Here is a 22505-nt window from a genome sequence, read left to right on the forward strand (position 1 = left end):
CCATTGAATCTTACACGACACGATTCAGCTAATATGTATTTACACTCTGAACAGGTTTATATTTGTCATTGGTTTTCATTCAACCAAAAAGTCTGCTTGCTTGCGGTATGAAATGAGACAGGAACCACTCAAACGTTTATAAAACAATGTAAAAGAAGAAATGGTTTGGAACAAATTATCTGATCCGTCTTGATTTACATAACTGTCCTACCTATTCAGAGGAAACATCCTGATACAAAAAAATACTTCCAAAATACTTTAAAACCTAAAAACATAACTTTTAGAAAAGGTATTTGAAAGGATTTATCAAAGTCCTTTACATTACAAAAAGTCTTATATAAATATGATGCGCATCATGTTTGTGCAACTGTTGCTTGGTTAACTATATGACATATTTATTATCAAAACAACCCAACCTGTTTTTAGTGCATACTTTATGAACACAAGTTAAAACTGTTCAATATCACCTAATAAAATATATTAGGTGATACTCTGTACTAACTTTATATCCTTACCGCCAAGTTAAACTGAACATAATAGGATTACATGCGGATTTTTTTATTTCAGTTTTTGTACAAAAAGGCTGTATGAGCTGCTATTGAGATTTTTATTTTCTAAAATGTGATTTTCGTTTGTGGCCACCAAGGGGCGCTAATGAAACACAGATCATTCGGTCATGTTTCATCCAATTTAACAAAAACAGTATCATTCAATGTTTAGCCCTGATTACACACTATTACATTATTAGATGAAATTGTTATTAATCTAATCAGGTCTAGTTTGTTCACAATGTTTCATATAAATAAATCAAAGAAGTGGCATTGTATAGTTTGGCTTGAAAGAATTTATACCTGTCATATTTAGATGATTTTTTTTTCTGGAAAATCGTTTAAACATAATTTTTATAACAATCATGAGGCCAAACAAAAAAAATAGTGAAAAATAAATACAAATTAAATAATGCATTTATTTTTATCACAACTATATATCTAGATAAGACAAGGCACATCAAATAGATGAAACAATTTTCTCTTTTTCTTTTCGCTTTTAAACAAAAAAATAAATAAAGAATTCTCTGATGTGATTTCAATACATTCCTGATCAAAATCTTGAGACTCAGTGTTCCTATTTTCTTCTGGGTCATAGTCAGGCAAAAATAATTCTGAAAGAAGAAATAGGCGCAACTCACAGGAAGTAGGCAAAGTATTAGAAACACATGATAACTTAAATCACAGTCTTAAGAAATCCAAATCTTCACATATTTATTTCCTTCATGCCATTTTGTGAAAAGCGTTCACACCACTATAAATAACTCTAGGCAAAAAGGCTTTCTGGCTTTGGGCATGGCAGGATCGTTGGGATCCACAGGCAGGATTTCTGATGGCAAAGGTTGGACGCAGTAAGTAATTTTAAATCTCTTAAAAGCTCCTGAGGGCCTAAGACCTGGTTGTAATTCAGCAGAGCACCCAGATACTTGTCATTTTACCCCAGTCTTAAGACTTGGAGCAGGAGTGCATAGGTTAAGTATTTTGTAGCTGTTTCACTGTTTTTTTTTTTAAACTATAGGCTGCAGTAAAAAAAGGACTATTTGTATGGATACATTTACAAATAGTAAATATGTGGAACCTAAGAATCCCACATATTCTTAGGTGAACATTTTAGTGTCGTCAGATCAAACCAATAATCATTATCATTAATTACTTTGTAAAATACCTTTCTGAAGTACTTTTGTTGGAAATGTTCTATCAATGTAGCTTTTTACAATGGATTTTCTTCAGCCTTTTAACACTAACAGTCTTTGGTTGCGTAAGCCAAATGTCAGGTGGATAATTATTCCACCAGGTAAGATGTTCAGTGATAAGATCTCTGTCTCTGTCTCTGTCCCCCTCCTTGTCTGAATCATTGTAGTACAGTGCAGTAGAAATGTGTCATACACAGTGCCCACTAACAAGGCCTTAACAAGCAACCCACTCACCTCTGTCTCTGCAGTGACAACCAACACTCTTTTTTTTCCCTCTTTCAGATGACAATCCAATCACGATACAGTCACATGGTGCATTATAATCAGCAGCCGACTGAGCAGACAGGGTCATGGTTCTTCACTGCTTGCTCAAATATTTGAAGGGCATGATAGTTACAGTCTTAGGATATTCATCTGTAACAACATATCGCCACTGCTATAAATAGTTGCAATAATCAGAACCTGGGATAAAAATGTAAATCAATTTGTTGTGATCCTACTAACAAAAGCAGGGATTTACATGAACATTAGTAAGAAATGTCAGGTACACGTCTTTTTTTGTTTTCTTTGGGATACTTCCTATTTCTCTTGGTTCTGTTCCATCTACAGTTTTTATTCCCTCATTATGTTTGTCAGATAAATATCTTCAGAAATCTCTGTCAATTGGTCCAGACTGGATGCATTGTGTTGTCCCATTTTGTTACTATTGCAAGTTCGCAAGCCATTGTTAATATCCTATCCCAATGTCTGCATATATATTACTTCATAAAGGTATTAACAGTAAGGATTTTCTTTTCACAGGCTGTCTCATATGTCACAGCATACTGATAGTTTTTACAGATATAGAAAAAAACAATTTATTTTGTAAAAGTTATGTTTCACTGGGTTTTTCTGTCTTTTCCATAGCTTAAAACAATTTTCTTACACATTTGTTGTAAAAATCAGGGTTGTGCATGTATATATATTCTGTACTACTACTTCTATAAGTCTATACGTTGACTTCCAAACAATATACTTCTTTGTGGAATTTAACAATATGACAACTCAACAAAAAAGGCTCCAATTACTTTTATTCGACACTATTTATTCCAACATTCAACATAGTTTTTCTCACATATACGCTGTATGTAAATTAACCGTTACTTCACATCAACAGACAAAGCAACACACTGCATTGTAAAAATAGGAACAGAAGCAAACAAACTAGGAGAAGATTTTCCACCAAACCATGACCTCATGCACCAAGTCAACACCAAATGGAACCAAAGAAATGGCATGGCAGTTCAAATGGTTTTAAGTACATCTTGCAGGTACAGACTCACTTTATTAAAACAAGTACCAAGACTATGTAAAAATAAATAACAGTATAGTCTGTATAAACGCAGGAATTGCACAGACTTAAAATGTCTGCATACACCTGTTTTTCTAATGAAACATCATAAAAAACAAAACATCCATTCTTGCAATCATTCTACATGCAACATAAGACAGTGTGCATCTCTCCTTTCTATAGTTGTTACTGAATGCCTGCATCAATTTTATTAAAACCATTTTTGAACAACATTCAGCAGCACTCAGCAGGAGCTTCAGGTTGATCAGTAGTTTCATTTAAATTTTTGCTAAAGGCTACGGAGAAGGAGGAGCTTTTAGGGAATTACAAGATCCTCCTTGGCTACTACTTGTAGTCCCCTGGTACTGTAATAAACAGAAGAGAAAGAACACAACAAAACAAAAATTAATTAATGAACAAGTAAATTAAGAAAAATATATTACACAAAAACTCATAGAAACAGATAGATAATGAGAAAAAGCACATTTATTTTATAAGAGCATTTTCATTTTTGAACATACAAAATAACTTACCGCCAGCATGGAATTGGGTAGTAAAAGAAAGCAGCAAAGTTTAGCCTTTATTCTTTTTTTAATCAAGTTTCTGACTGACATCTGCTGGTGAAAGGATGAAAGTTTGAAAGTTATGCATTCACATCTATGTTGGGATGTGAATGCATAAATACTGTATGCACCTCCAGATGGGACAAGATTTTTGTGAGAATGAGTGATTTGTGGAAATGAAAAAAAAACTTTGGCTAATATTTGGTTTCTACACAGGATTCAAAATACAGCAGCTGCAGAGGATGTAGAAAAATACAATACTATTTGTCGTGATTCCAAGGACGTGTTATTTTTTTTTCTTTTTTATGTTTTTCAACGATACAAGAAAGTTGTTGTCTGCATTGAATTGCTGAAAGTGAATGAAACTCAATTATCTTTTTTTTTCCTACTCAGGTTCAGACTTTATAATCACTTTATTGTCCACCGCCTAGAAGTTCGTACTTCTTTTGTGGAATTGGTTGTTATTTGAGGTAATCATTTTTTAAATGTTATATTTATTCTTTCAAGAGAAAAACTGTGTCTCATTTCTGTCAAATTTGATACGTATCTGAACATTAATTTTACGTCTTGTGTTAAAACCGGAATGTATTTAAATTATGGCTTCTCTTCCTGAAAAAGAAATGACTCAATAATATACAAATCTTGGGGAAAAAACACACGGTTTAATCATTTGTAGGACCAACTTCAGAGACAACAAAATTAAAGAACTTTTTTTTAATAATGTAATCAGCCTCTGCATAGCAAAACTTTTACAAAGTGTACAATAATGTTTTCTTTTATTGCAGTTTCCAGGCATTTATTTTTGCAGATATTTCTACAACTATGGCACTACAATACCTTTTCTTTATCATACTTTCTGTTGCAGATTTGAAGATATCCTCAGCGTCATTAAACTGCTGTATTACTGGAATCAGCTTTAGGACAAACGGCCTTGTTTACCTTTACACTTACATTATTATTCTGGTAAGTGCATGTGATTTATGTGGTTCACTTTGGTCTCTTGTGTCTTAAGACCATTGTTCCAAAGACACCTAATGTATTCAAATACATACTGAAATAACAGTATGTAAAAAAGCATCTTCTCTATGCTTTTTTAAGTGAGAAGATGCTTTTTTTTGTTCTCAACTTATGTAGACAAGCAAAGAGACGACTTTTTTGGTTTTATTTGTGAAAAACTAGGACGTCGAAATATGCTTCATATTTCTATCTTTTTTTATAAGTTTGAAGTTTTAAATCTTTTGGGCCACTTCAATTTCTAGAAACTTAATAATGTGCAAAAAATGTTACTGTTGAAGAAACGGTACAATTCGGGAACTGAGAAGAAGAGTCAAGGTTTTGTGGAAGATCCCAGTTTTGAAATGGTTAATAGAAAACAACTGAAGAAAAAAAAAATCTTTGCGTTTGAAAACTGGTCAGTCGTCCATGCCTGGAAACAGCTGTCACATCCATTATAGAAAAGCCAACTCACCTCAACAAGAGGATGCCAGTGGGCGACAGGTTTCCGTGGACATGTGAGCATTTCACTCCAGTGTTCTCGACCGAGGCTGTCTGCATCATTGCCGACTCGACACACACCAATGACCTCATTATGACCCACGCTACAGGTGCAGGGGGAAGAGAGAAGAGAAAGAATGTAATCTCAGCTTGCCTTGCATTCTGGGTCAATGCCATGTTACATTCTTAATGAGAAAACTTTCTGAAAGGAAAGTGTTAAGATTGTTAAAAAAATGTTCAGACTTTAAACCATACATCCCCTAAAAAAGGTTTCAGTGTAGGTTTATCTCTTTATTGTTTTGTAATTATTAATGGAAGGTAACTAAATGGTGTAAGTTGTAAGCTAACCGATCATAGTCCATCACTGCTATTAAAAGGCTGATCTGCTCAATGTTTTCTGGAAGGACATCAAAGACAATAGCCTCGTTGTAGACTGGATTCAAGGTGTTCCTTTTCGTAGATGTCTTCCTTTTCTTCAGTCTCCGACCCTCACACATCAGAGAAACCTTCACATACGGATCTTTTTTAAAAGACAGAGAAATGTTTACGTTATGCATTTATTTCTTTCCTGGACAGCTGAACAACTTTCTATGGATTGACAAGGTCTGATTTCATTTACCCGATGCGCCAGTTATATCCATGGCCTTAAGATTGCGAGCCTGTATCATAGTTATGGTCAATCGGCCTGCTGTAGGCAAGTAGCAGAGGGAGAACATCAAATCCCCAAGGTCCACGTTATCCTAAAAGACATCAGAGACACATTTACTCTCACCTCGGTTTGAATCTTCGTTTGTTATTCCTTTATGCACTGGAGCCAAAGCTGAGGAAGAACAGCAGGAGTGTCTTGACTTTTATTTACAGTGCTTTTCATGTTTTTTTTGTTTTTTTTTTCAAAATGAAGAACCGAGTCCTGTGCTTGGCTCAGATAAACCCTCCCATATTTCAGCTAGAATGCAGACTTCTGCTTAAATGCAGCTCACTTATCACCTGCACTGAAAATAGCTCCACCAAGAAGTGAGAACCATGGCAGCAGACAAAATGTGTGGCGAGCACTACTCCTACACTACAATCTCTCCCTGAGTTATTGATGTGTTTGTTTAATTTTATAAAATGTCAGCCCATTAAGCATTTAAATGTTTGATGGATAGACATCCATGCATCTACCCGTCCAGCCGTCCATGCTTACGATAAAGTTAAATCTTGCAAATGCTTTATCCAGTCTGTGCAATCTTATGTGTGTGCATCTTTATGAGAGTGAAAAAAATCAGAACATAAAAAATACTGAAACCACACATGTGTGACAGAGCAGTGCAGTAATTTACTATGTGACTCCAGAGTTATTGTTTTGTGATCATTGCAAGTTTTCTCTCTGCCAACAGGGTTTTCATAGAGTAGAGAAATTTAAACACGTGCTCCAAGCCTATGCACACCAATTGACCTATACTTAAGGTTTATCATGGATAAAACGATAATCCTTTCAGTTTTTAATTAGCTATAACGAAGCAAAGACACTATCTGAACAGTAATGCAATCTTAACTGGGACGAAACATTCACATTAGGCATCACTACCAGAGGAGCCTCAAATCTGTGACTTTTACAAAAGTCACTTTTAATTTGCAAAAACTTAGTTTACAGACTTGATGTCACACTGTAAAGACTCAAGACTCAACTCAGACTCAAGGTCTGGGATTTGAGTCTCATGAACAATCTTTATTTGACGCAATCAGAGGTGAATAAGCCAGTAAAAGTAGATCATTTGATTTCAATGAGTAATGCTACCCCCCCCGAGTTACCTGCATACAAATAATTGTTTGACATGGTAATGTTATGCACAGTAAATACGGTGTCTGTTCACCGTTTCTGCCAAGATGTGCCAGTAATTACCTTGAGTTTCTGTTAGAGATTTTTTGGTATTATCATTTTGTTGTTACTTTAGTTCATATTCAGTCTAATGTTAGTCAGTTTAAAATGTTCTCTTCTTTAGTGTGTGTATTAACTGACCTGGGGGTCACAGCTGCCTGTTCATCTTGAGGTGAAACAGTTTGACCGAGATTTGAACCGGGCTCAGGCCGTAAATCAGATATCGCATCTGGAACTGGGTTGCTAGTTGTTTAGGTAAATTGTTTTACGACCTTTGCTAGTTGTTTAGGTAAATTGTTTTACGACCTTTGCTGTGTTTAGGTAAAATGTTTTACGACCTTTGCTGTTTTTCCTCTGCTGTCTATCATGCCTATCCTCCCTCTTTGAATTTTGAAAATAAAAGACAAGCTCTACCCAAAGATCTTCAGAACGCTCTGTGAACGGCTCAGAGGAGCAGTTGATAGAGTCTTCTCCTTTGCAAGGGCTTTGTCATGAAATTCATATACGTTGTCTGTGGTTCTTTTATGTAGGTTCTAGGAAAATACCTATCAGTTTCCGAGTATGTTTGGTTTTACTCATTGATGCGGCTCTAACAGATATGTTTGTTTTCTCTTGTGAAAGTGAAAGGGTTCTTGTGATTTATTAACTAAGATTGTTGAACATGGTTGTGTAATGGCTTGCTCAATTTAGCTGTGGCTTCATAATAATTAACCACACAGATGTCTCTCAAACTGAACTCTGCAAGATGCAAAGAGTTCAAGTAAACACGCTTCCCATTTGATACAAGTGGAGATTTCACGTGAAATGGTGACATCCATATGCTACGAATACAAAAATAGATATGTAATACATATTTATGTATGAAGTGGGGCAAATATAATTTGTAATTAAAGCAATTGAAATTTATACATTTCAGATATTTAAATAGTATTTTCAGCAAGTGTAAATACTGTATAACTGTGTTAAATTAGGCTTTAGAATAATTCACAGCAATTCTTCAACAGTTTATGACCTAGAGGCAACCTGGAATTATACAATAGATACAAGCATAACACATTTCCAGTCCAACATTTACAATTAGGTTCACCTAGGACTGTTATAGCGTTAGAGGTTCTTAAAACACTTTTTATGTTTAATTCGATGGGTGCTCATACAGGGGTTGAGATTACTTTGTCTGAGGTATTTGTATTCAGAAATTATAAATATTCGAGTGTTACAATACAAGGCAAGAAAAAATATACCACTAAGGGTACACAAGGGCATATATCTCGGCATGAATCAGAAATTGATAATCAAACACAGCCAATGATTATTTATTTATCCATTGACATAGTATGGTCCAGATCCCACAAAGAACCTGCGGGTCTTACATGCTTCATGTCCCGTCAACATGCATCATCAAAATGCACACAGGTAAACAATTTCAAAATCTGCTCTAGGATCCAGCTTAGAAATCATATGCCGAGGTTTTTTCAACAATATTACATTTATTGTTATTCTGAATTTACCATCTGTGGCACATTATCCTTCATTACATGAAGTTGAAAAGGTAAAATCATCAAAACGAAATCCAATCCAAATCCCCTTAAGCAATAAAAGCATTACGCAGCATTTGTTTTTATTACCAGTGCCATTCTCAATATCAGAAAAATGACACATGTTCTTCCATCAATATACAATCTGCTTCTGCTGCAGAGCTCAACGAGACCAATCTGGCAGCAAAACAAACAGTATGGTCCCTCCCTCTGGCAATGAGGCTTAATGAAAATTCCATCATTTATATCCAATCATCTGTGGTGCAGTAGTTACTGAATGTCCTACCTTTTGTATATTGTACTAATTTCTGAGATATTTCTGTGCAGATTTTGTGGACACAAGCATTTGTGCACGTCTTACAGTCTGTGCTCAGACGAGGCACACAGCCTGTGAGCTGTATCTGGTTTCTCTGAGTACTGGGAGTGTGAAAGAAAAGTGTGAGAATGGAGGATGTTGGATTCTGTGAATCACTGGTTCTCATCATCCACCTTTCTCGTGGGTTTCTGCTCTAAATGGACAACATTGACTAACAATTAATCAAGGGCATAAGTGGGGAGGCATCGATCCACAAAACAACCATAAGCTGGGAGTTTGCTCACAAATATCAATACTTTTGTCGATATTCCTCTGAAGTCTCTATCTGGCAGCATGCCAACAGAATAATGTCTGTGCCTCTTTTTCTCTGTTGATTTGTGACAACTTTCTCTATTCCGTCACTCCTCTCTTGCACATGGTAATAAATTTGAAATGTTACTGACGTAATGTGTAGTATTCATTAATTATTAAGCTCAAACTAGTTTTGTCTGTTTGCATTCAAAGTGAGACCTTCTTACTTCTTATTTGATTGCAAAACTTGCCGTTGGCTGAGGGTAATTGGAAAATTATGATGTGCATTTGTTTAACTAAAATGTTATTTTACTGAAAATCACTTCCTTTTTACTCAACATTTTTAAAGGCAATGTCATTCTCTTAGTCAGGTAGACATTTAGCTGCAGCTCCACTGGAGCTCAGCGAGTGAAATGGGCCTTTCTCTGAGGTGTGTGTGCTCAAATCTTTTAATATTGACTCAAGCATGAAAATCAAAGTTTACATTGCTCTGTAGCTTTGAAGCAAAACTACCAAACCCAGTTTGCGTCATTCCTCAAACATGATTTCTTCCCATTTGTCTTCTTCCAGGAAATCTGCGGAGGCTCAGCAAGCAATTACCTCTCTAAGGTAACTGGAGACTTCTCTTAGTTATGTGAAGATTTAGGATATTTAGAGCAGAAAAAAAACTTCCTGTCTTCGCTGATTGCATGACCGGTTAAAAAAGATGCATCTCTGGTTAACTATTGTCTTTCTTTTTTTTTTTTTTTGTTATCAGTTTTGCAAAAGTCATTATCCTTCCTGAAGCCCAAAAGAGAGAATGACCCATAAGGCATACACTCATACTTAGGGATAATATTTGTGATTTCATGTTTAACTAAGACACATGTATGAAGATTTTAGGATCTAACCAGAGTACATGAAGAAAGTCCACCCATGCACAGTGGGAATGTATAAACTCCGCAAAGTTTGCGTTGCCAACTTTCAAACTGAGAACTTCTTACTGTGAGTCACTGATGTTAAAGCTGAAGCCTGGAGCCCTTAAATCTCTTCACATTTTTAAATTCAGGGATTTAAGGGACAAAAAGGCCATGGCATGAATAAAAAAAGAAAGTCGTTTAGCTGATTGTTTCATTTAACGCAAACAATAATTTCACTACCACAATAAAGTATTTTAAAACAAAATATAGAGGCAATAGTACTAATAATTAAAACATTACTGTCTGTGAACACAATCATGACTCTCATATCTCAGGTTGACAAGGAAGCCAATCAATCTGCTGCAGACAAGGCTCAAGAGAAGATACTTCATTTAAAATATTATCTAATACTGACACTAAAAGCCACTTATGACAAACATTTAATGCAGTTTAGGACATTTAAAAATGCTTTGCAAGGAAAGGACAAACACAGAAAACATAAATCTCCCCACATCATCTTTGATTGAGCAAAAAAACATGTTAACTTATTTGTTAGACATGTTTAGTCCCAGAATATGCCCTTTTAGCATTAACCCAAAAACGAAATGAGCCACCAAACTCCAGTGATTATGCTTAGTGTTCTTTTCTATATTTAGAGTCATGAAGAATAAAAAATGAAAATAAAAAAACTACCATCTTTGATCATACTTGTCGAATAACATAGCAGCTGTGATCCCTAAAAATAATCTCACATTATAATTTTGTCACCTTTTAAAATAGACACAAGCACAACTGCAATAAACCCGATGTGGGAAATGCATTTTAATCCTGCTGATTTTCTCAAAAGTCTTGTGAATTCTTTTTCTTTTGGCTAGTTTCAGCAGAAAGAGTAATGGCAGCAGGCCCAGACTAAAATGAGTCATATGTCTGGCAACTGTGAACATTATAAAGGATTATGTTAGATAGGCATCTGACGGCTACTGTGTGCTGGTTGTTTTTCCTTTCAAATATGTATATTTTCTGTTGTTACAGTGACTAGTCAAACTAATTGCAATGCAAAGGGGAAAGCAGACAATGATTTTATGCTTCTTCACACCACAAAGAACCTCAGAGAACAAGTGTTTAATGAAGAAATGAGAATTCAACTGCTTGAAAAGAAAAGAAAATAAATATATAAAAAAACTTCTAATGAACCATGATAAAACATACATTCATTTTTATTTTTTACTTCTCATTTCTATAACCATGGAACAAAATGAGTACCTGAAATGACTTACCGAGGAGACATACTGGATTTCGCGGCAGAGTTTTGTCTCCCTGGGAAAATCTGCCAGATCCAGGAAGTTGTCTACCACTACTTGACCGATGATGTCATGGCGTGAAAAGCGGTCAAAGTCGTAGATGCTGAAATGCAGCTTTCGTGTGGGAAGCTCAGAGTAGGCCACAGGGAACAGGAAGACCTCGTCAAACACGGGGTTGAGCGTCTTGCGGTGCACCTTGGTCTGGTGTTTAGTCTTCCGATCAGGCAGCAGGTAGATCTTAACATAAGGGTCAGAGGTACCAGAAAAATCCTTGGCTGGGAGGTCCTCTGCTTTGTGGATTTTAACTATTAATTGTTCCAAGTCGCAGTCAAATTTAAGAATAAAGTGGAGACGCCCACAGCCCCCACCTCTGCGACTGCCCTCGTCCCCCTCGAGCGAGCGCTGCTTGTACAGCTCGGGTTTGAGGCGGCCAAGGCCAAGACCCATTCCAGTAAGGGAATCCTGTCTTTGGAACTGCGCCACATTGAAGTCTGGGTTAGAGAGGTTCATATGTCTGCGAATGGAGCCTTGACTGAGGACAAAGAAGGCAAACAAATAATCAAAGTCAGACTACGCCAAAAAGAATCAACGGCAGTAAGATTCAACTTGTTTTTTTTTTTCATTTTGTAAAGAGAGACATATGAGTAGTTACATTCAAGATAATGGAAAGGCTGGAGTCCCAGAACAGGAATACCTCTTAGTTGTGACTATTAGGAAAACCAATACCTACCCCATTTCTTGTCCTGGTGCTGGTTCTGTTGTCTGCCTCTGCATTCGAGGGTTTGTGTGAACTCCATTTTCCCGAGTTTTACTCTGAGCATCCAGTGGTATGTCTGGGGATGTGTGGCTTATCTTCATAGCTGCCTCTGGTGTGGCTATCGCCACGGGTGGAGGTGACACAGGAGTCATGGGAGCCTCCACTGACACAACCGAGGCCACGGGTGTAGGCTCTTTGGCGACAGAACAATGCGAAGACTTACGGCGGTTGTGCATCGGAGGGTCTACGGCAGTGTAAACTGGATGTTTGGGTGCAGGCTGTGTGGGCAGGGGGCTCATGGTGGGGTTTATGTGCCCTTGAGCCTCCTTTGTTGTGGGTGAAAGTCCTCGCTCCCTCCATGGTATCCAGCAGAGTTTCCACGAGACAAAGAGGGAGACCCCAAATAGGGCCAATCCACAGGCAGTAACCACCAGTGAGAGTAGACTCACTGATATATCTGAGAAGATGACAAGTGAAAAGAAATCAGAGTTAATTTGAGGTTTTACTTGTAATGTTTGCTTCTTGCTAAAGCTACACCATTGCTATTGATTAACTATAGGAGAAAAGTGAGAATATTATCAATTCTTAACACAGACACATTCATCTTCCGGCGGATATTTCAAGATAGTTTTTGTTTATAAATTATATAGAACACATACAGTAATGTGCTAATTTTGGATTGCCAAATAAATGTTCTTAGACTTTAGCTTTACTTCACTTTTTCTTTTAGTTCATCAGGGTTCAGTTTGAACATTTTGACAGGATTTTTTTTTCTCTTAAGACATTTAACTCTGTTGTATGGTGCATACAAATGCTTCTATACTCAAAGGATGTAGCAGTGTTTATGTGTATGACAGTGTAATTAACATATAAATTGTTTAAGATTTAGATTTCTTTGCAGCAAATATTTTTTTTAAACAAAAGTATCTGCAAACATTACCTATACATTTTCTAATATGTTGCACTTAGCACTGTCAAATTATAAGACAGTTTCTTGAGAGAAAATCTTAGATCAAACGTCCAGTTTATGATTTTGAAGATCTGCTACAGATACTTTTTAAGCTCTGAAAATACTTTTCCTCTTTACCCATCGACCCAGTGCACTTTCTCTCACACTGTACAATCTGAGAGAAAAAGACCTGACTAATAATGTGCTGACAAAAAGCAACCAAAGTCAATAGAAAACTCTGGCTCTTCAGTCTTTCTAGAAAATGTACCAATGATCAACACCACTTTAGAGAGTATAATAAAAGGCTAACTTCATTCAAGTACCGTACAAATTAAAAAATGTTGGATGGTGCTGTGTTTATACTACCTTATTTATGTATTAAATGATCCAGCAAAAGGTGGATTTCATGGTTTTGTCCTGTTAATATTTAAAAAAATCTTGAACTCAATAGATTATAAGCCTTGGGTTTCTTTTATTTTTCACTCATTCAATCTGAATGTCCTTCAGACTGTAGTTTGTTCTTTTTGCTTATCGTAGAGGAGGAATGAAGTGAAAATGTCAAAGCGGTTGTACTTTTCTCATCACATTGTACACTCATACGTATAAAAAATATAACGGTGTGTAGGAGCTGAACTACTACCTTGTGCTCAGTTCATTTTTTAACATGATAAAGTATCCCAGCCATCTTTTATAAGTAAAAGTGAATATGTAATATATTTCCGTGGCAAGACAGGAAAAATGCAACTCACAGCAGTGAGACAGACATGGCAGAATCGAACTTATTTTACTCGTTGAGTCAATAAAATCTAATAAATATGAAACCATTCAGACTTTATAAACAGGTTAAGAGCTTTTTTTCTCGAGAGAGCAGAAAAGGCGCTTGTCAACAGGATCCTTTCTACTCAACATTTTCAACATTTTAAAATAAAAAAAGTATGCAAAACATCCTACAAAAAACACTTTTATTTTAAAATGTTGAAAATAAGAATACTACTCAATATATTTAGAAATACTACGATAGACTGGTGACCTGTACAGGGTGTACCCCAACTCTCGCCCGAAACGTTCGCAGGGGATAGGCACCAGCACCCCTCCCAGCCCCACTAGGGACAAGGGTGTCCCTAGTGGGGACAAGGGTGTCCCTAGTCCCAGCCTTGTCCCAGTCCCACTAGATGGATGGATGGATGGATGGATGGATGGATGGATGGATGGATGGATGGATGGATGGATGGATGGATGGATGGATGGATGGATGGATGGATGGATGGATGGATGGATGGATGGATGGATGGATGGATGGATGGATGGATGGATGGATGGATGGATGTTTAGAGAAATAGATGGCTTTGCAGATGTGGGTATACATCTTGAACCTCTTTGCACTTTTTCCATTACAGCCACAACCTTCTATGCAATTTATTAAGATTTGATGTAAAGGTCAACCCACAGCACTGCACAGTTTTGATGATGAAATAAATTATATGTAGGTTTTACATAGAATGTTTTCCAAATAAAAGTTCGAATAGCATGCCATATATTTCTGTTTATCTGTTCCAGTTGATTCTCTGCAGAACTGCTTCCTGCTCCTATAAAATTAGCAAGTATTTATAAATGTCACATTTTAGATTTTTCCACAAATTCTTAAATGAATTAAAGGATTGGATTTTGAGCAGCCTATTCCAATCTCTTAGTATGCAAATAGCAGTGGGCCTAACCCTTGTCCTCAGGGTTCACTGTCCTGCATATTTCAGATTGCCCCTGCTCCAACAGGCCTGATTTGAATGATTGTATTTTCTTATCAGAATGTCATTGAGGACAGTTCATCGCCATTCATTTAAATGAGGTTTCTCACCATTAAGACCTGGTTTGGCGACCACTGCTCTCAACCATCCTACTGAAGCTCTGGATATATGTTTATGTTTGTCGTCTTGCTGGTGGTTGAATCACTGCTCTAATCTCAAGGTTTTTGCAAGATTGTCCTGTATTTAGCTACATCCACCCTACCAATTCTGACCAGCTTTCCTGTTCATGATGAAGACAAGCATCCTCAGAGCCTGATTCTGCCATCAATTATGTTTAGGTCTTGGTAGCTTTGCAACTAAGTCAATACAGCTGACAGCAGATATTTGAGTAAGGTGAGGTTGAAAATATCCTTAGCTCTGACCATCTCACAGTGCTCTGTGAGATGGTCAGTTTAAAGAATAAAACTGAGATCAAATATTTTCACTCCCACAAATAATAATCTTCTCAGTGTCTGAAATAAGAAGACTAAACATTTCCTGTTTTAAATCAGATCATTAAGTGTTATTTGTATTGATAAATGCCAGAGTAGTGAACAGATTATCTTTTGATTTAACTACACAGATGAACTCCCAGCCTTCAAATCCACATCACACTTTATGCAATTTCTATAAACCTTTGGAAACCCCGTTATCTTTTCATTCCCCTTCACATTAATGCAGTGCTAACAGAATACATTGAACTTTGTGGCCACAAAATAATTTAAAAAAAAGGAAAATGCTTCAGTATATTTTATTCTTATACATCCAGTGGGTGTGGGAGAATAAAAGTGAAAAATCACATCACAGTGATTCTAAGCCCACAGTGTACTTGTGGACTTCATCTTATGATATTTGAATCACTGTCAAAACAGAGATTATGAGTGAAGCAGACTCCCCCATTCTGTAAGGAGTTCCTCCCATCCCCCTGTTAATTAGCTCTCTCCACTGATTACCAGATGCATGTCAAGACTCAAACTTGGCCACCACAAAGTAGCTCTTGTCAGACGAAGCATGTTAGTAAAAGTAAAGGATTATTTTAAACCTGCATCTGCCAAAGGGATAGATAATTTGGCAATATAGGTAATAGGTATGTATGCTTGGCTGAATTTCTCTAGTTTGCTGTATTGGTTATTTTGTCAGACTTCAATTGTCGTCTTCACCTTAATATTCAGTAAATATACCCCCAGATTACTTGTATTTATTTTTTAATGACTTTTTTTTTTTTACACTTCTTTAATCTTAAAAACTAATCTTTGCTGTTTCCCAGCTTGCATAATGTTTTTGTTTTTTTGTCACAATTTATTTTTTTTAAATAGAATTCAAATTTAACTAAAGATTGGGTGTGTAAGGAGGTCCTCACAGCTATCATCACACAGCTGTGTGTGAAAAATCTGATTGGTCTTCAGATAAGCAAATTGTTCTACTGCTACAATCTTGTAATGATAATTTGAAGAAGGAATTTTATATGAACCATTGTGCATTGATCCCAGAAGTTCTGAATGCTTAGTCTGTCCTAATGCATGTAAACATTCAGAGGTCCACCATGAGATAAGCATGTTTCCCTTGTGTATTATTAGTTAGGCTAATTTTTTGTACTAATTTCACAACCCGGTGGGTCCAATACTCTCCCTTGCCAAAGTCAGTGCTCTCCAGTTATTTACCTGCCTTTACTATTACAGCTGCGCCTGGTTTTACCAGGATGGATTGTGTGCAATTGGAAGACTCTCAGCTGACATGTTTGCTTTGGTCTTTGGTAAGCCTAAACCGGTAATGTGTACAATGTTTGCAATCTGCACAGTATGCAGCATTTTTATATCATGCACATAGTGGTTTCTTCTCCTGCCAACAAGGTTGGTATTTATGTTGCCACGCCATTTTGTCACAAATTCCAACCAAGTATTTATGCACTAAACTGATTCTTTTTGTGCAGCCTCTGTCTTTCCAGTTGCAGTTCAAAGCGCTACGCTCGACAATGTATTGTTTTTTTTAACAAAGCTGATTATCAAAACGGGAAGTCAATTCTGGGTTACTGAATGTAGATATGCCAACATTTATGTCAGAATGGGTAGGATTTGAATTAGAGTACCAATGAAATGAGGAGGTAAGCAGAAAGTCAGCCACAAAAAACAAGCTAATATGCAAATGAATACTCCTATTAATATTGCAGCCCAAAATATGAAGTAAAAAAAAAAAAAGGTGAAATGTCAATATTTTTGCAGTTTTAGAGAGAATAATGCACTAGAAATGAGACTATTGATAAATAAGGCATTTAGAAACATACCTCTTATTGTTCTCTCATTATGAGCTTCAGACAAAGAACTACCTGGGACCAATGCATTTCTTCTAGCTGCAGAGTTCAGGCTTCTGTTTATTCTTTTCATTTTCTGAGGGCAATGATTAGTTGAAAAGAAGTGCTTTGATGGTCTTGATCTCTAATCTGGTAACCCTCACACTACTTCTACTTCTCAAACATACACTCCCATGGTGACTATGATAAGACATGAATTGGTTTTTAATTAATTAATTTCAGTTGATTTTATGGATATGTCTCTGTAGAGTCGAGACTGAAAATTAACCAAGTTATTACATACAGATTTAATTTTTTAACGCAAAAACTGAATATGTATGTAATTCATCCCTGCTATGAGGGCAGTAGAAGTTTTCATGTTTTTATTTTTATTTTTTTTTTTATACACATTGAGGTAGAATTTTTACCTCTCCAATCACTTCCAGTTTCAATTTCTTATCCTGAAGTTGGTATAGCTGCAGGTGAAAGCATCAGCCTATATCTGTCAGAGCTGAATCTGACAGCTATAAAAACATTATTTTGCAGACATAACAAACACGCCTTAGCTGGTCTAGAGTCTTTCTTTGTTTAAGGTGTAGTTATACATCAGTGTTTGGTCTTTTGCTTGGCACTACTACAACGTCCATCAATGCCCACTTCCTGCTGTTGTCACACTGGCAGATTCTTGAATTTGATTTAAATGTCTCCGCTTTTGTTTTCCATTCTATAGTACTTGTTACGTCAAGTTTTTGTTCTTTACATCAAACAGAAAAAATGGCACTTAGTTTAGAAAGTACTTGTCTTTTTGATATCATAACATATCATATCTTGCCATTCAACTAGCCATCTGAGACATTCCATTTTTTTCAACTTTGCAGCAGAACTTTATTTTCCAATCATGTTCATTTATTGAAACGCTGGTCGCCCGCATCTGCCTTAGCTTTTGACTGATCTCCTTGAGTTCAGCTGTGCTGGACACATAGGTATCTTCTAAAACTCCACCCTCTTGCACAGTGTTTTCTAATAGCGGCAGTATCTGCAAATCCACCTGACCATGTCTATTTTTGGATATATGGTGTCAGTGGTGCACACATTCTGCTTTCTTATGCTGACTGTGCAAGATGCCATAAGTTATCTTTTTGTAAAAGAGAAGAGATGGAATTTTGTGCCATATATTCAAAATAAATTTGTCCAGGGGAAGGCTTGCGCAGAATTTTGAAGCAGAATACCCCATTAAACATCTCTGGTAATAAGCAAAGATGTTTCTATCCTACTGTGACCTGGTCATTGAAGCTTGCAACTTTTTAAATCAAAATTGACATTGAGAAGATAGACACTTCAATCAATAGTAATAGTTTTTCTTTTCTAATTAACATTAGCAAATCATTACGTGTTAAATATTTCCCAAATGTGTCAAAGCCAATGGTCTTACTTTTTAATTTTTGTTTTTAGAGATAATACTGAAGAAGTGTATCATTTACTTCAAGTTTATGCTAATTAGCATTTACAAACATAAACACTGTGTCCACCTTGAGAAACAAAAGTCAATCTGGCTATATTTTTGGGAACCATCAAAGGCAATTTTTAAAAAGTGCAATGATTAGCAATTAAGCTTCCTGGATATAAGAGTATTGTTTGACATGAAGATAATGGACATGGTCATAAATGAAATAAAAAGAAGGATAGCTCTTTTTTTCTTGTTGTAGCTCAGAAATCAAATCCAGCAAATTTGCTTAGTACGTTGTTGAGCCTGTGTGTAGGCACAGTCATAAGAGTTAGCACAAGAACTTAGACCAACTGTCCTTTCTGTGCTGCGAGATTCTGTGAACACCAGAGTAAGTGTGATCAGGGAGAAACTGAGGGATTTGCCATCTGAGGACGCCGAGCCCAGCTTGGCAGAATGTTGAAGAACCGACTGGTTAAGAGGAATCAACAGACATCTGGGATGGTTTGGAGACAGCATCACAATGAAGAAGTTGAACCAAATCTAGAGCACAAGACCTTCAGAGGTGCAATAGTGTAGGAGGTGAGCAAGAGATGAAAAAGCAGTGTGCACGCTCCGAGATGCTGTTTTCTCAATGTGTAACAAGCAGCATTACTTGATTTTCCAGTTGTTAATTAGAAGTTAGTATCCAGGGACAGACTCTTGCATTTTAAATTGTTGTCCTCTGGGTTTTACCTGCTGCTTGGTGTTCATATTCACAGAAGCTTAGTTTTAAAGCTGCAACACTTATTGGCTGATGGTTACATAGAAATGTAATGGAATTACAAACAGCAGCAGTTTGTGTGCTACTTTTAAAAGCAGCAAGAAATGTTGCACAATTGCGGCGTTTTATATAAGACAACCTATTTTGGTCATCTCCTGCTCAGTGTTTTTATTCTGGGAATGTATTCTACTTAAAACTGGGTCTCAAAGGGAAACCAAGAAACATTTCCTTTTTCCTTTATGATTTGAAATGGAAAATTGGATTGTCCATATTGAAAACGAAATCAGCTCCAGGATAATAGAGATGACAGCAGGGCATCTTTGCACTGCTGTGAAACCAAGAATGACAATGAATATGGTTCTAACAGTTCTGCTACCAGCAATATTATGAGGTTATCTTTGATCAGTTCTGGTGCACAACCCATGACTGAAATATTTAGTTTATTTTTGGGTAGTGTCCAAAAACAGATGTTACATTTTCGCAGGATATTTCAAAACATCTTTACCTGCCTTTAAATAAAGTCAAAACAATGCAGGCAGCATTCTGAAGAATACATGATGGTGTTGCTCAAAAGTGTTTTGTCTGAATGTCTGTCAGTGCTCTCTGTTCATATGATCTGTGCACATTAAAAGGTAAAATAAAATTGACTTTTATGAGCTTCATATCATGCTCTAATTTTATTCCCTCATCCAAAACATACTTGGAGTGTTGATTTAGCTGATTCATGCATGTTTGAGAAATGTTTCTATCACCTATCACCCAAAGCTTCATCTTGGACCTTCAGCCCACCCAAACTCCTGCCCCACAGAGGACCTCTATCTGCCTTCCCTACACAGCTCCACCAGACTAGCGGCAGCAGATAGCAAGTGGGATGGAACTGTGCATCTCTTGAGATTATCATCTGAATTGCTTCTCAGTCCAACCCTCCTAAGAACAGTTGTAAATGGCACCTTGGGAGAAGCACTACTATGATGATGATGATGATGATGATGATGATGATGATGATGATGATGATGATGATGATGATGGGGAAGTGTCAGAAATGGGAGGAACTTCTTAAAGAGACAGATGTCAATTTCAAGATGTCAGATATAGCTATGAAGCAAAGTCGGAATTCCTTTAATAGTTTAATATTGCTGCACCTGTCTGACAATTTGATCTAAATATGTGACTGGTATTAACTGTTGTCAATGGTTGACAATAAAAAGATTTGCATAAAAACATGAGAAACAAACTTTTAGCATGGTCTAGTCCAAGCTCTTTAGAGCTGTAGTTGATCCAATGGCTGTCCACTGACGGTGAAAAATCAAATTAAATATCATGTGATTTGAGATCGACAACCTCCGTGTCTGCTTGTGAGCCCGTACAAATCCTACATTTGGGGATGTGAGTGAGTTTACTCAGGACAGAAAATTAAGGAGGAAAATGACTAGAGTAAAAATATAAAGAATCACAGAAAGGACAGAAAGACCTAAAATGGCACGATTTCTGTATAATCAGAAATCATCATCGAAACTATATAGACAAAAATAGGCTTGTGGAGGATTGCAGGAATTGTGCCCAGCACGATCTATGAATTGCTTTTGTGCGCAGGCGCGCTCAACCAGCCAAGTCAGGTGAGGTTTGATAGCCTCAAAGCCTTAATGATTTAACATAATCGTATTTCTTGACATTTGGCTTTGATTCTGATGTGGTTTCAGGCAAACGCTTTATTCCTCCAAGGCAGAGGCTTTTAGGCAAGAGAGGAAAATAAACTTTCAAATAAGTAGGAGCCTATTAGAACTGCGAGTAACAGAGGCAAAAAATGGACCTCCTGCTTACTCAACATAGAGAAAAGATGCATTAACTATACGAAACAACGTCAGGAATTAAGTTAGTTTAATATTTTCTTCTGGTGGGTACCAAAATGAAATCGCAAAAACGATTTGGAAAAAATAAAAACAAGACATTTCTTCAAATATAAAGTGCAATTTCGATTTAACAACGGGTAAATGACTTTAAGGGACAAAAATAAAAACCAAGATTGTTGATTAAATATCTATAATCAAGTAAATACTCTAACCCGAAAGCCCGTGCTGTAAGCCGGTCGGTTTCAACGAAAGAAGTCACATGCACGTTTCCTCCTGGTCAGCACCGCCGCTGAAGGAAAGCGTGCTACTGATGCCTTACCTGAATCTGAATATCGTGGTCTGGTCAGATCTCGGAAATAGTAGATAAAATCCAGACAGTTTTCATTCTGCACTTCCCCCTTTGAGCAAAGATCTGACAGGAGTTCGAGTGCTTTTTGACAAATCTCGTCATCTCTGTCTCCAGGCATTTCCCACCAGCATCCTTATAAATGGACGGTCTCTCGTCGGCACCTATTCCAACGCTGGTCGGCACGGTGTGTGGAGTGAAACGCTCACCGAGCGGCACGCCTTCCGACGCCGGACTTTATTAGAAAGCGCGACAACCCCTTTCCCCCCAAGTCCAAGTGCTCCAAAAATAAAGCAACCTATCCCACATGTGGAGCAAGAAGACTTGTTTTCTTTTGTGTAACAATGAGTGAAACACTCCTCTCACTCTGCTGCTCTGCCGAAAGCCACCGGTTGAATCCACGCACCGCCTCTGCGGCGCCGTGCGCTGTCCAATGTGCTGAAATGTGCGCGTGTACTCCCGCTGCAATAAATCGTTTGCATCACGCTGCTGACTTCTGTCTCCAAATCTTTTTTTTTTTTTAATTAGAGCTGCGAAACGATGCAAATCCCGGGAAAAGCTGAACACGTTAACTCCGAGCAGGCGAGAGCGAAAAAGACGCAAGCTTTACAACCAGTACAAAATAATAATAATAATAATTAAATAAATAAATAAAACGACCAGTGCTCTGACAAGCCTGGTGTGGTTTTACGTTCCTGCACATGGCCAATCAGAACCTACTTTTTTTTTTTTTTCTCTCGCTTTGTGAAATCATTTTAGGCTTTCATTGGCAAAACCGCTTTCCACTCAAAACCCATCAAAATCTGCGATACTGTTCGCAGATTTTGAAAACTTGAGTACAGAATAGTTTTTTGGTTATTGAGAGAAATTGTGCTTTTCGTTGATGTTTTCATGTTACGACCTTCTGCTACATAAATGCCAAGGTTGTTTCCCCACACGCTAAACCTAATCAGGAAACAATGTATAAATATCTGCCTGTCTTTATTTATTTATTTAT

The 22505-nt window shown here is 37.0% G+C and overlaps 1 protein-coding gene across 1 annotated transcript; it reads right to left on the reverse strand.

The window, feature by feature from the left end:
- Positions 1 to 2794: 2794 nt before the first annotated feature.
- On the reverse strand, positions 2795 to 21851 carry syt9a (synaptotagmin IXa). Its single transcript, XM_008405898.2, has 7 exons — positions 21482 to 21851; positions 12062 to 12545; positions 11308 to 11863; positions 5748 to 5868; positions 5477 to 5648; positions 5103 to 5232; positions 2795 to 3436 (listed from the first exon to the last, which is right to left on the reverse strand). The coding sequence occupies exons 1-7, from the start codon at positions 21627 to 21629 to the stop codon at positions 3368 to 3370; spliced, it is 1680 nt and encodes a 559-aa protein (XP_008404120.1). The 5' UTR covers positions 21630 to 21851; the 3' UTR covers positions 2795 to 3367.
- Between the last annotated feature and the right edge of the window lie 654 nt (positions 21852 to 22505).

The sequence above is a fragment of the Poecilia reticulata genome, chromosome 3 (assembly GCF_904066995.2).
Source record: "Poecilia reticulata chromosome 3, P_reticulata-male-v2, whole genome shotgun sequence".
In the NCBI taxonomy this organism is placed as follows: Eukaryota; Metazoa; Chordata; class Actinopteri; order Cyprinodontiformes; family Poeciliidae; genus Poecilia; species Poecilia reticulata.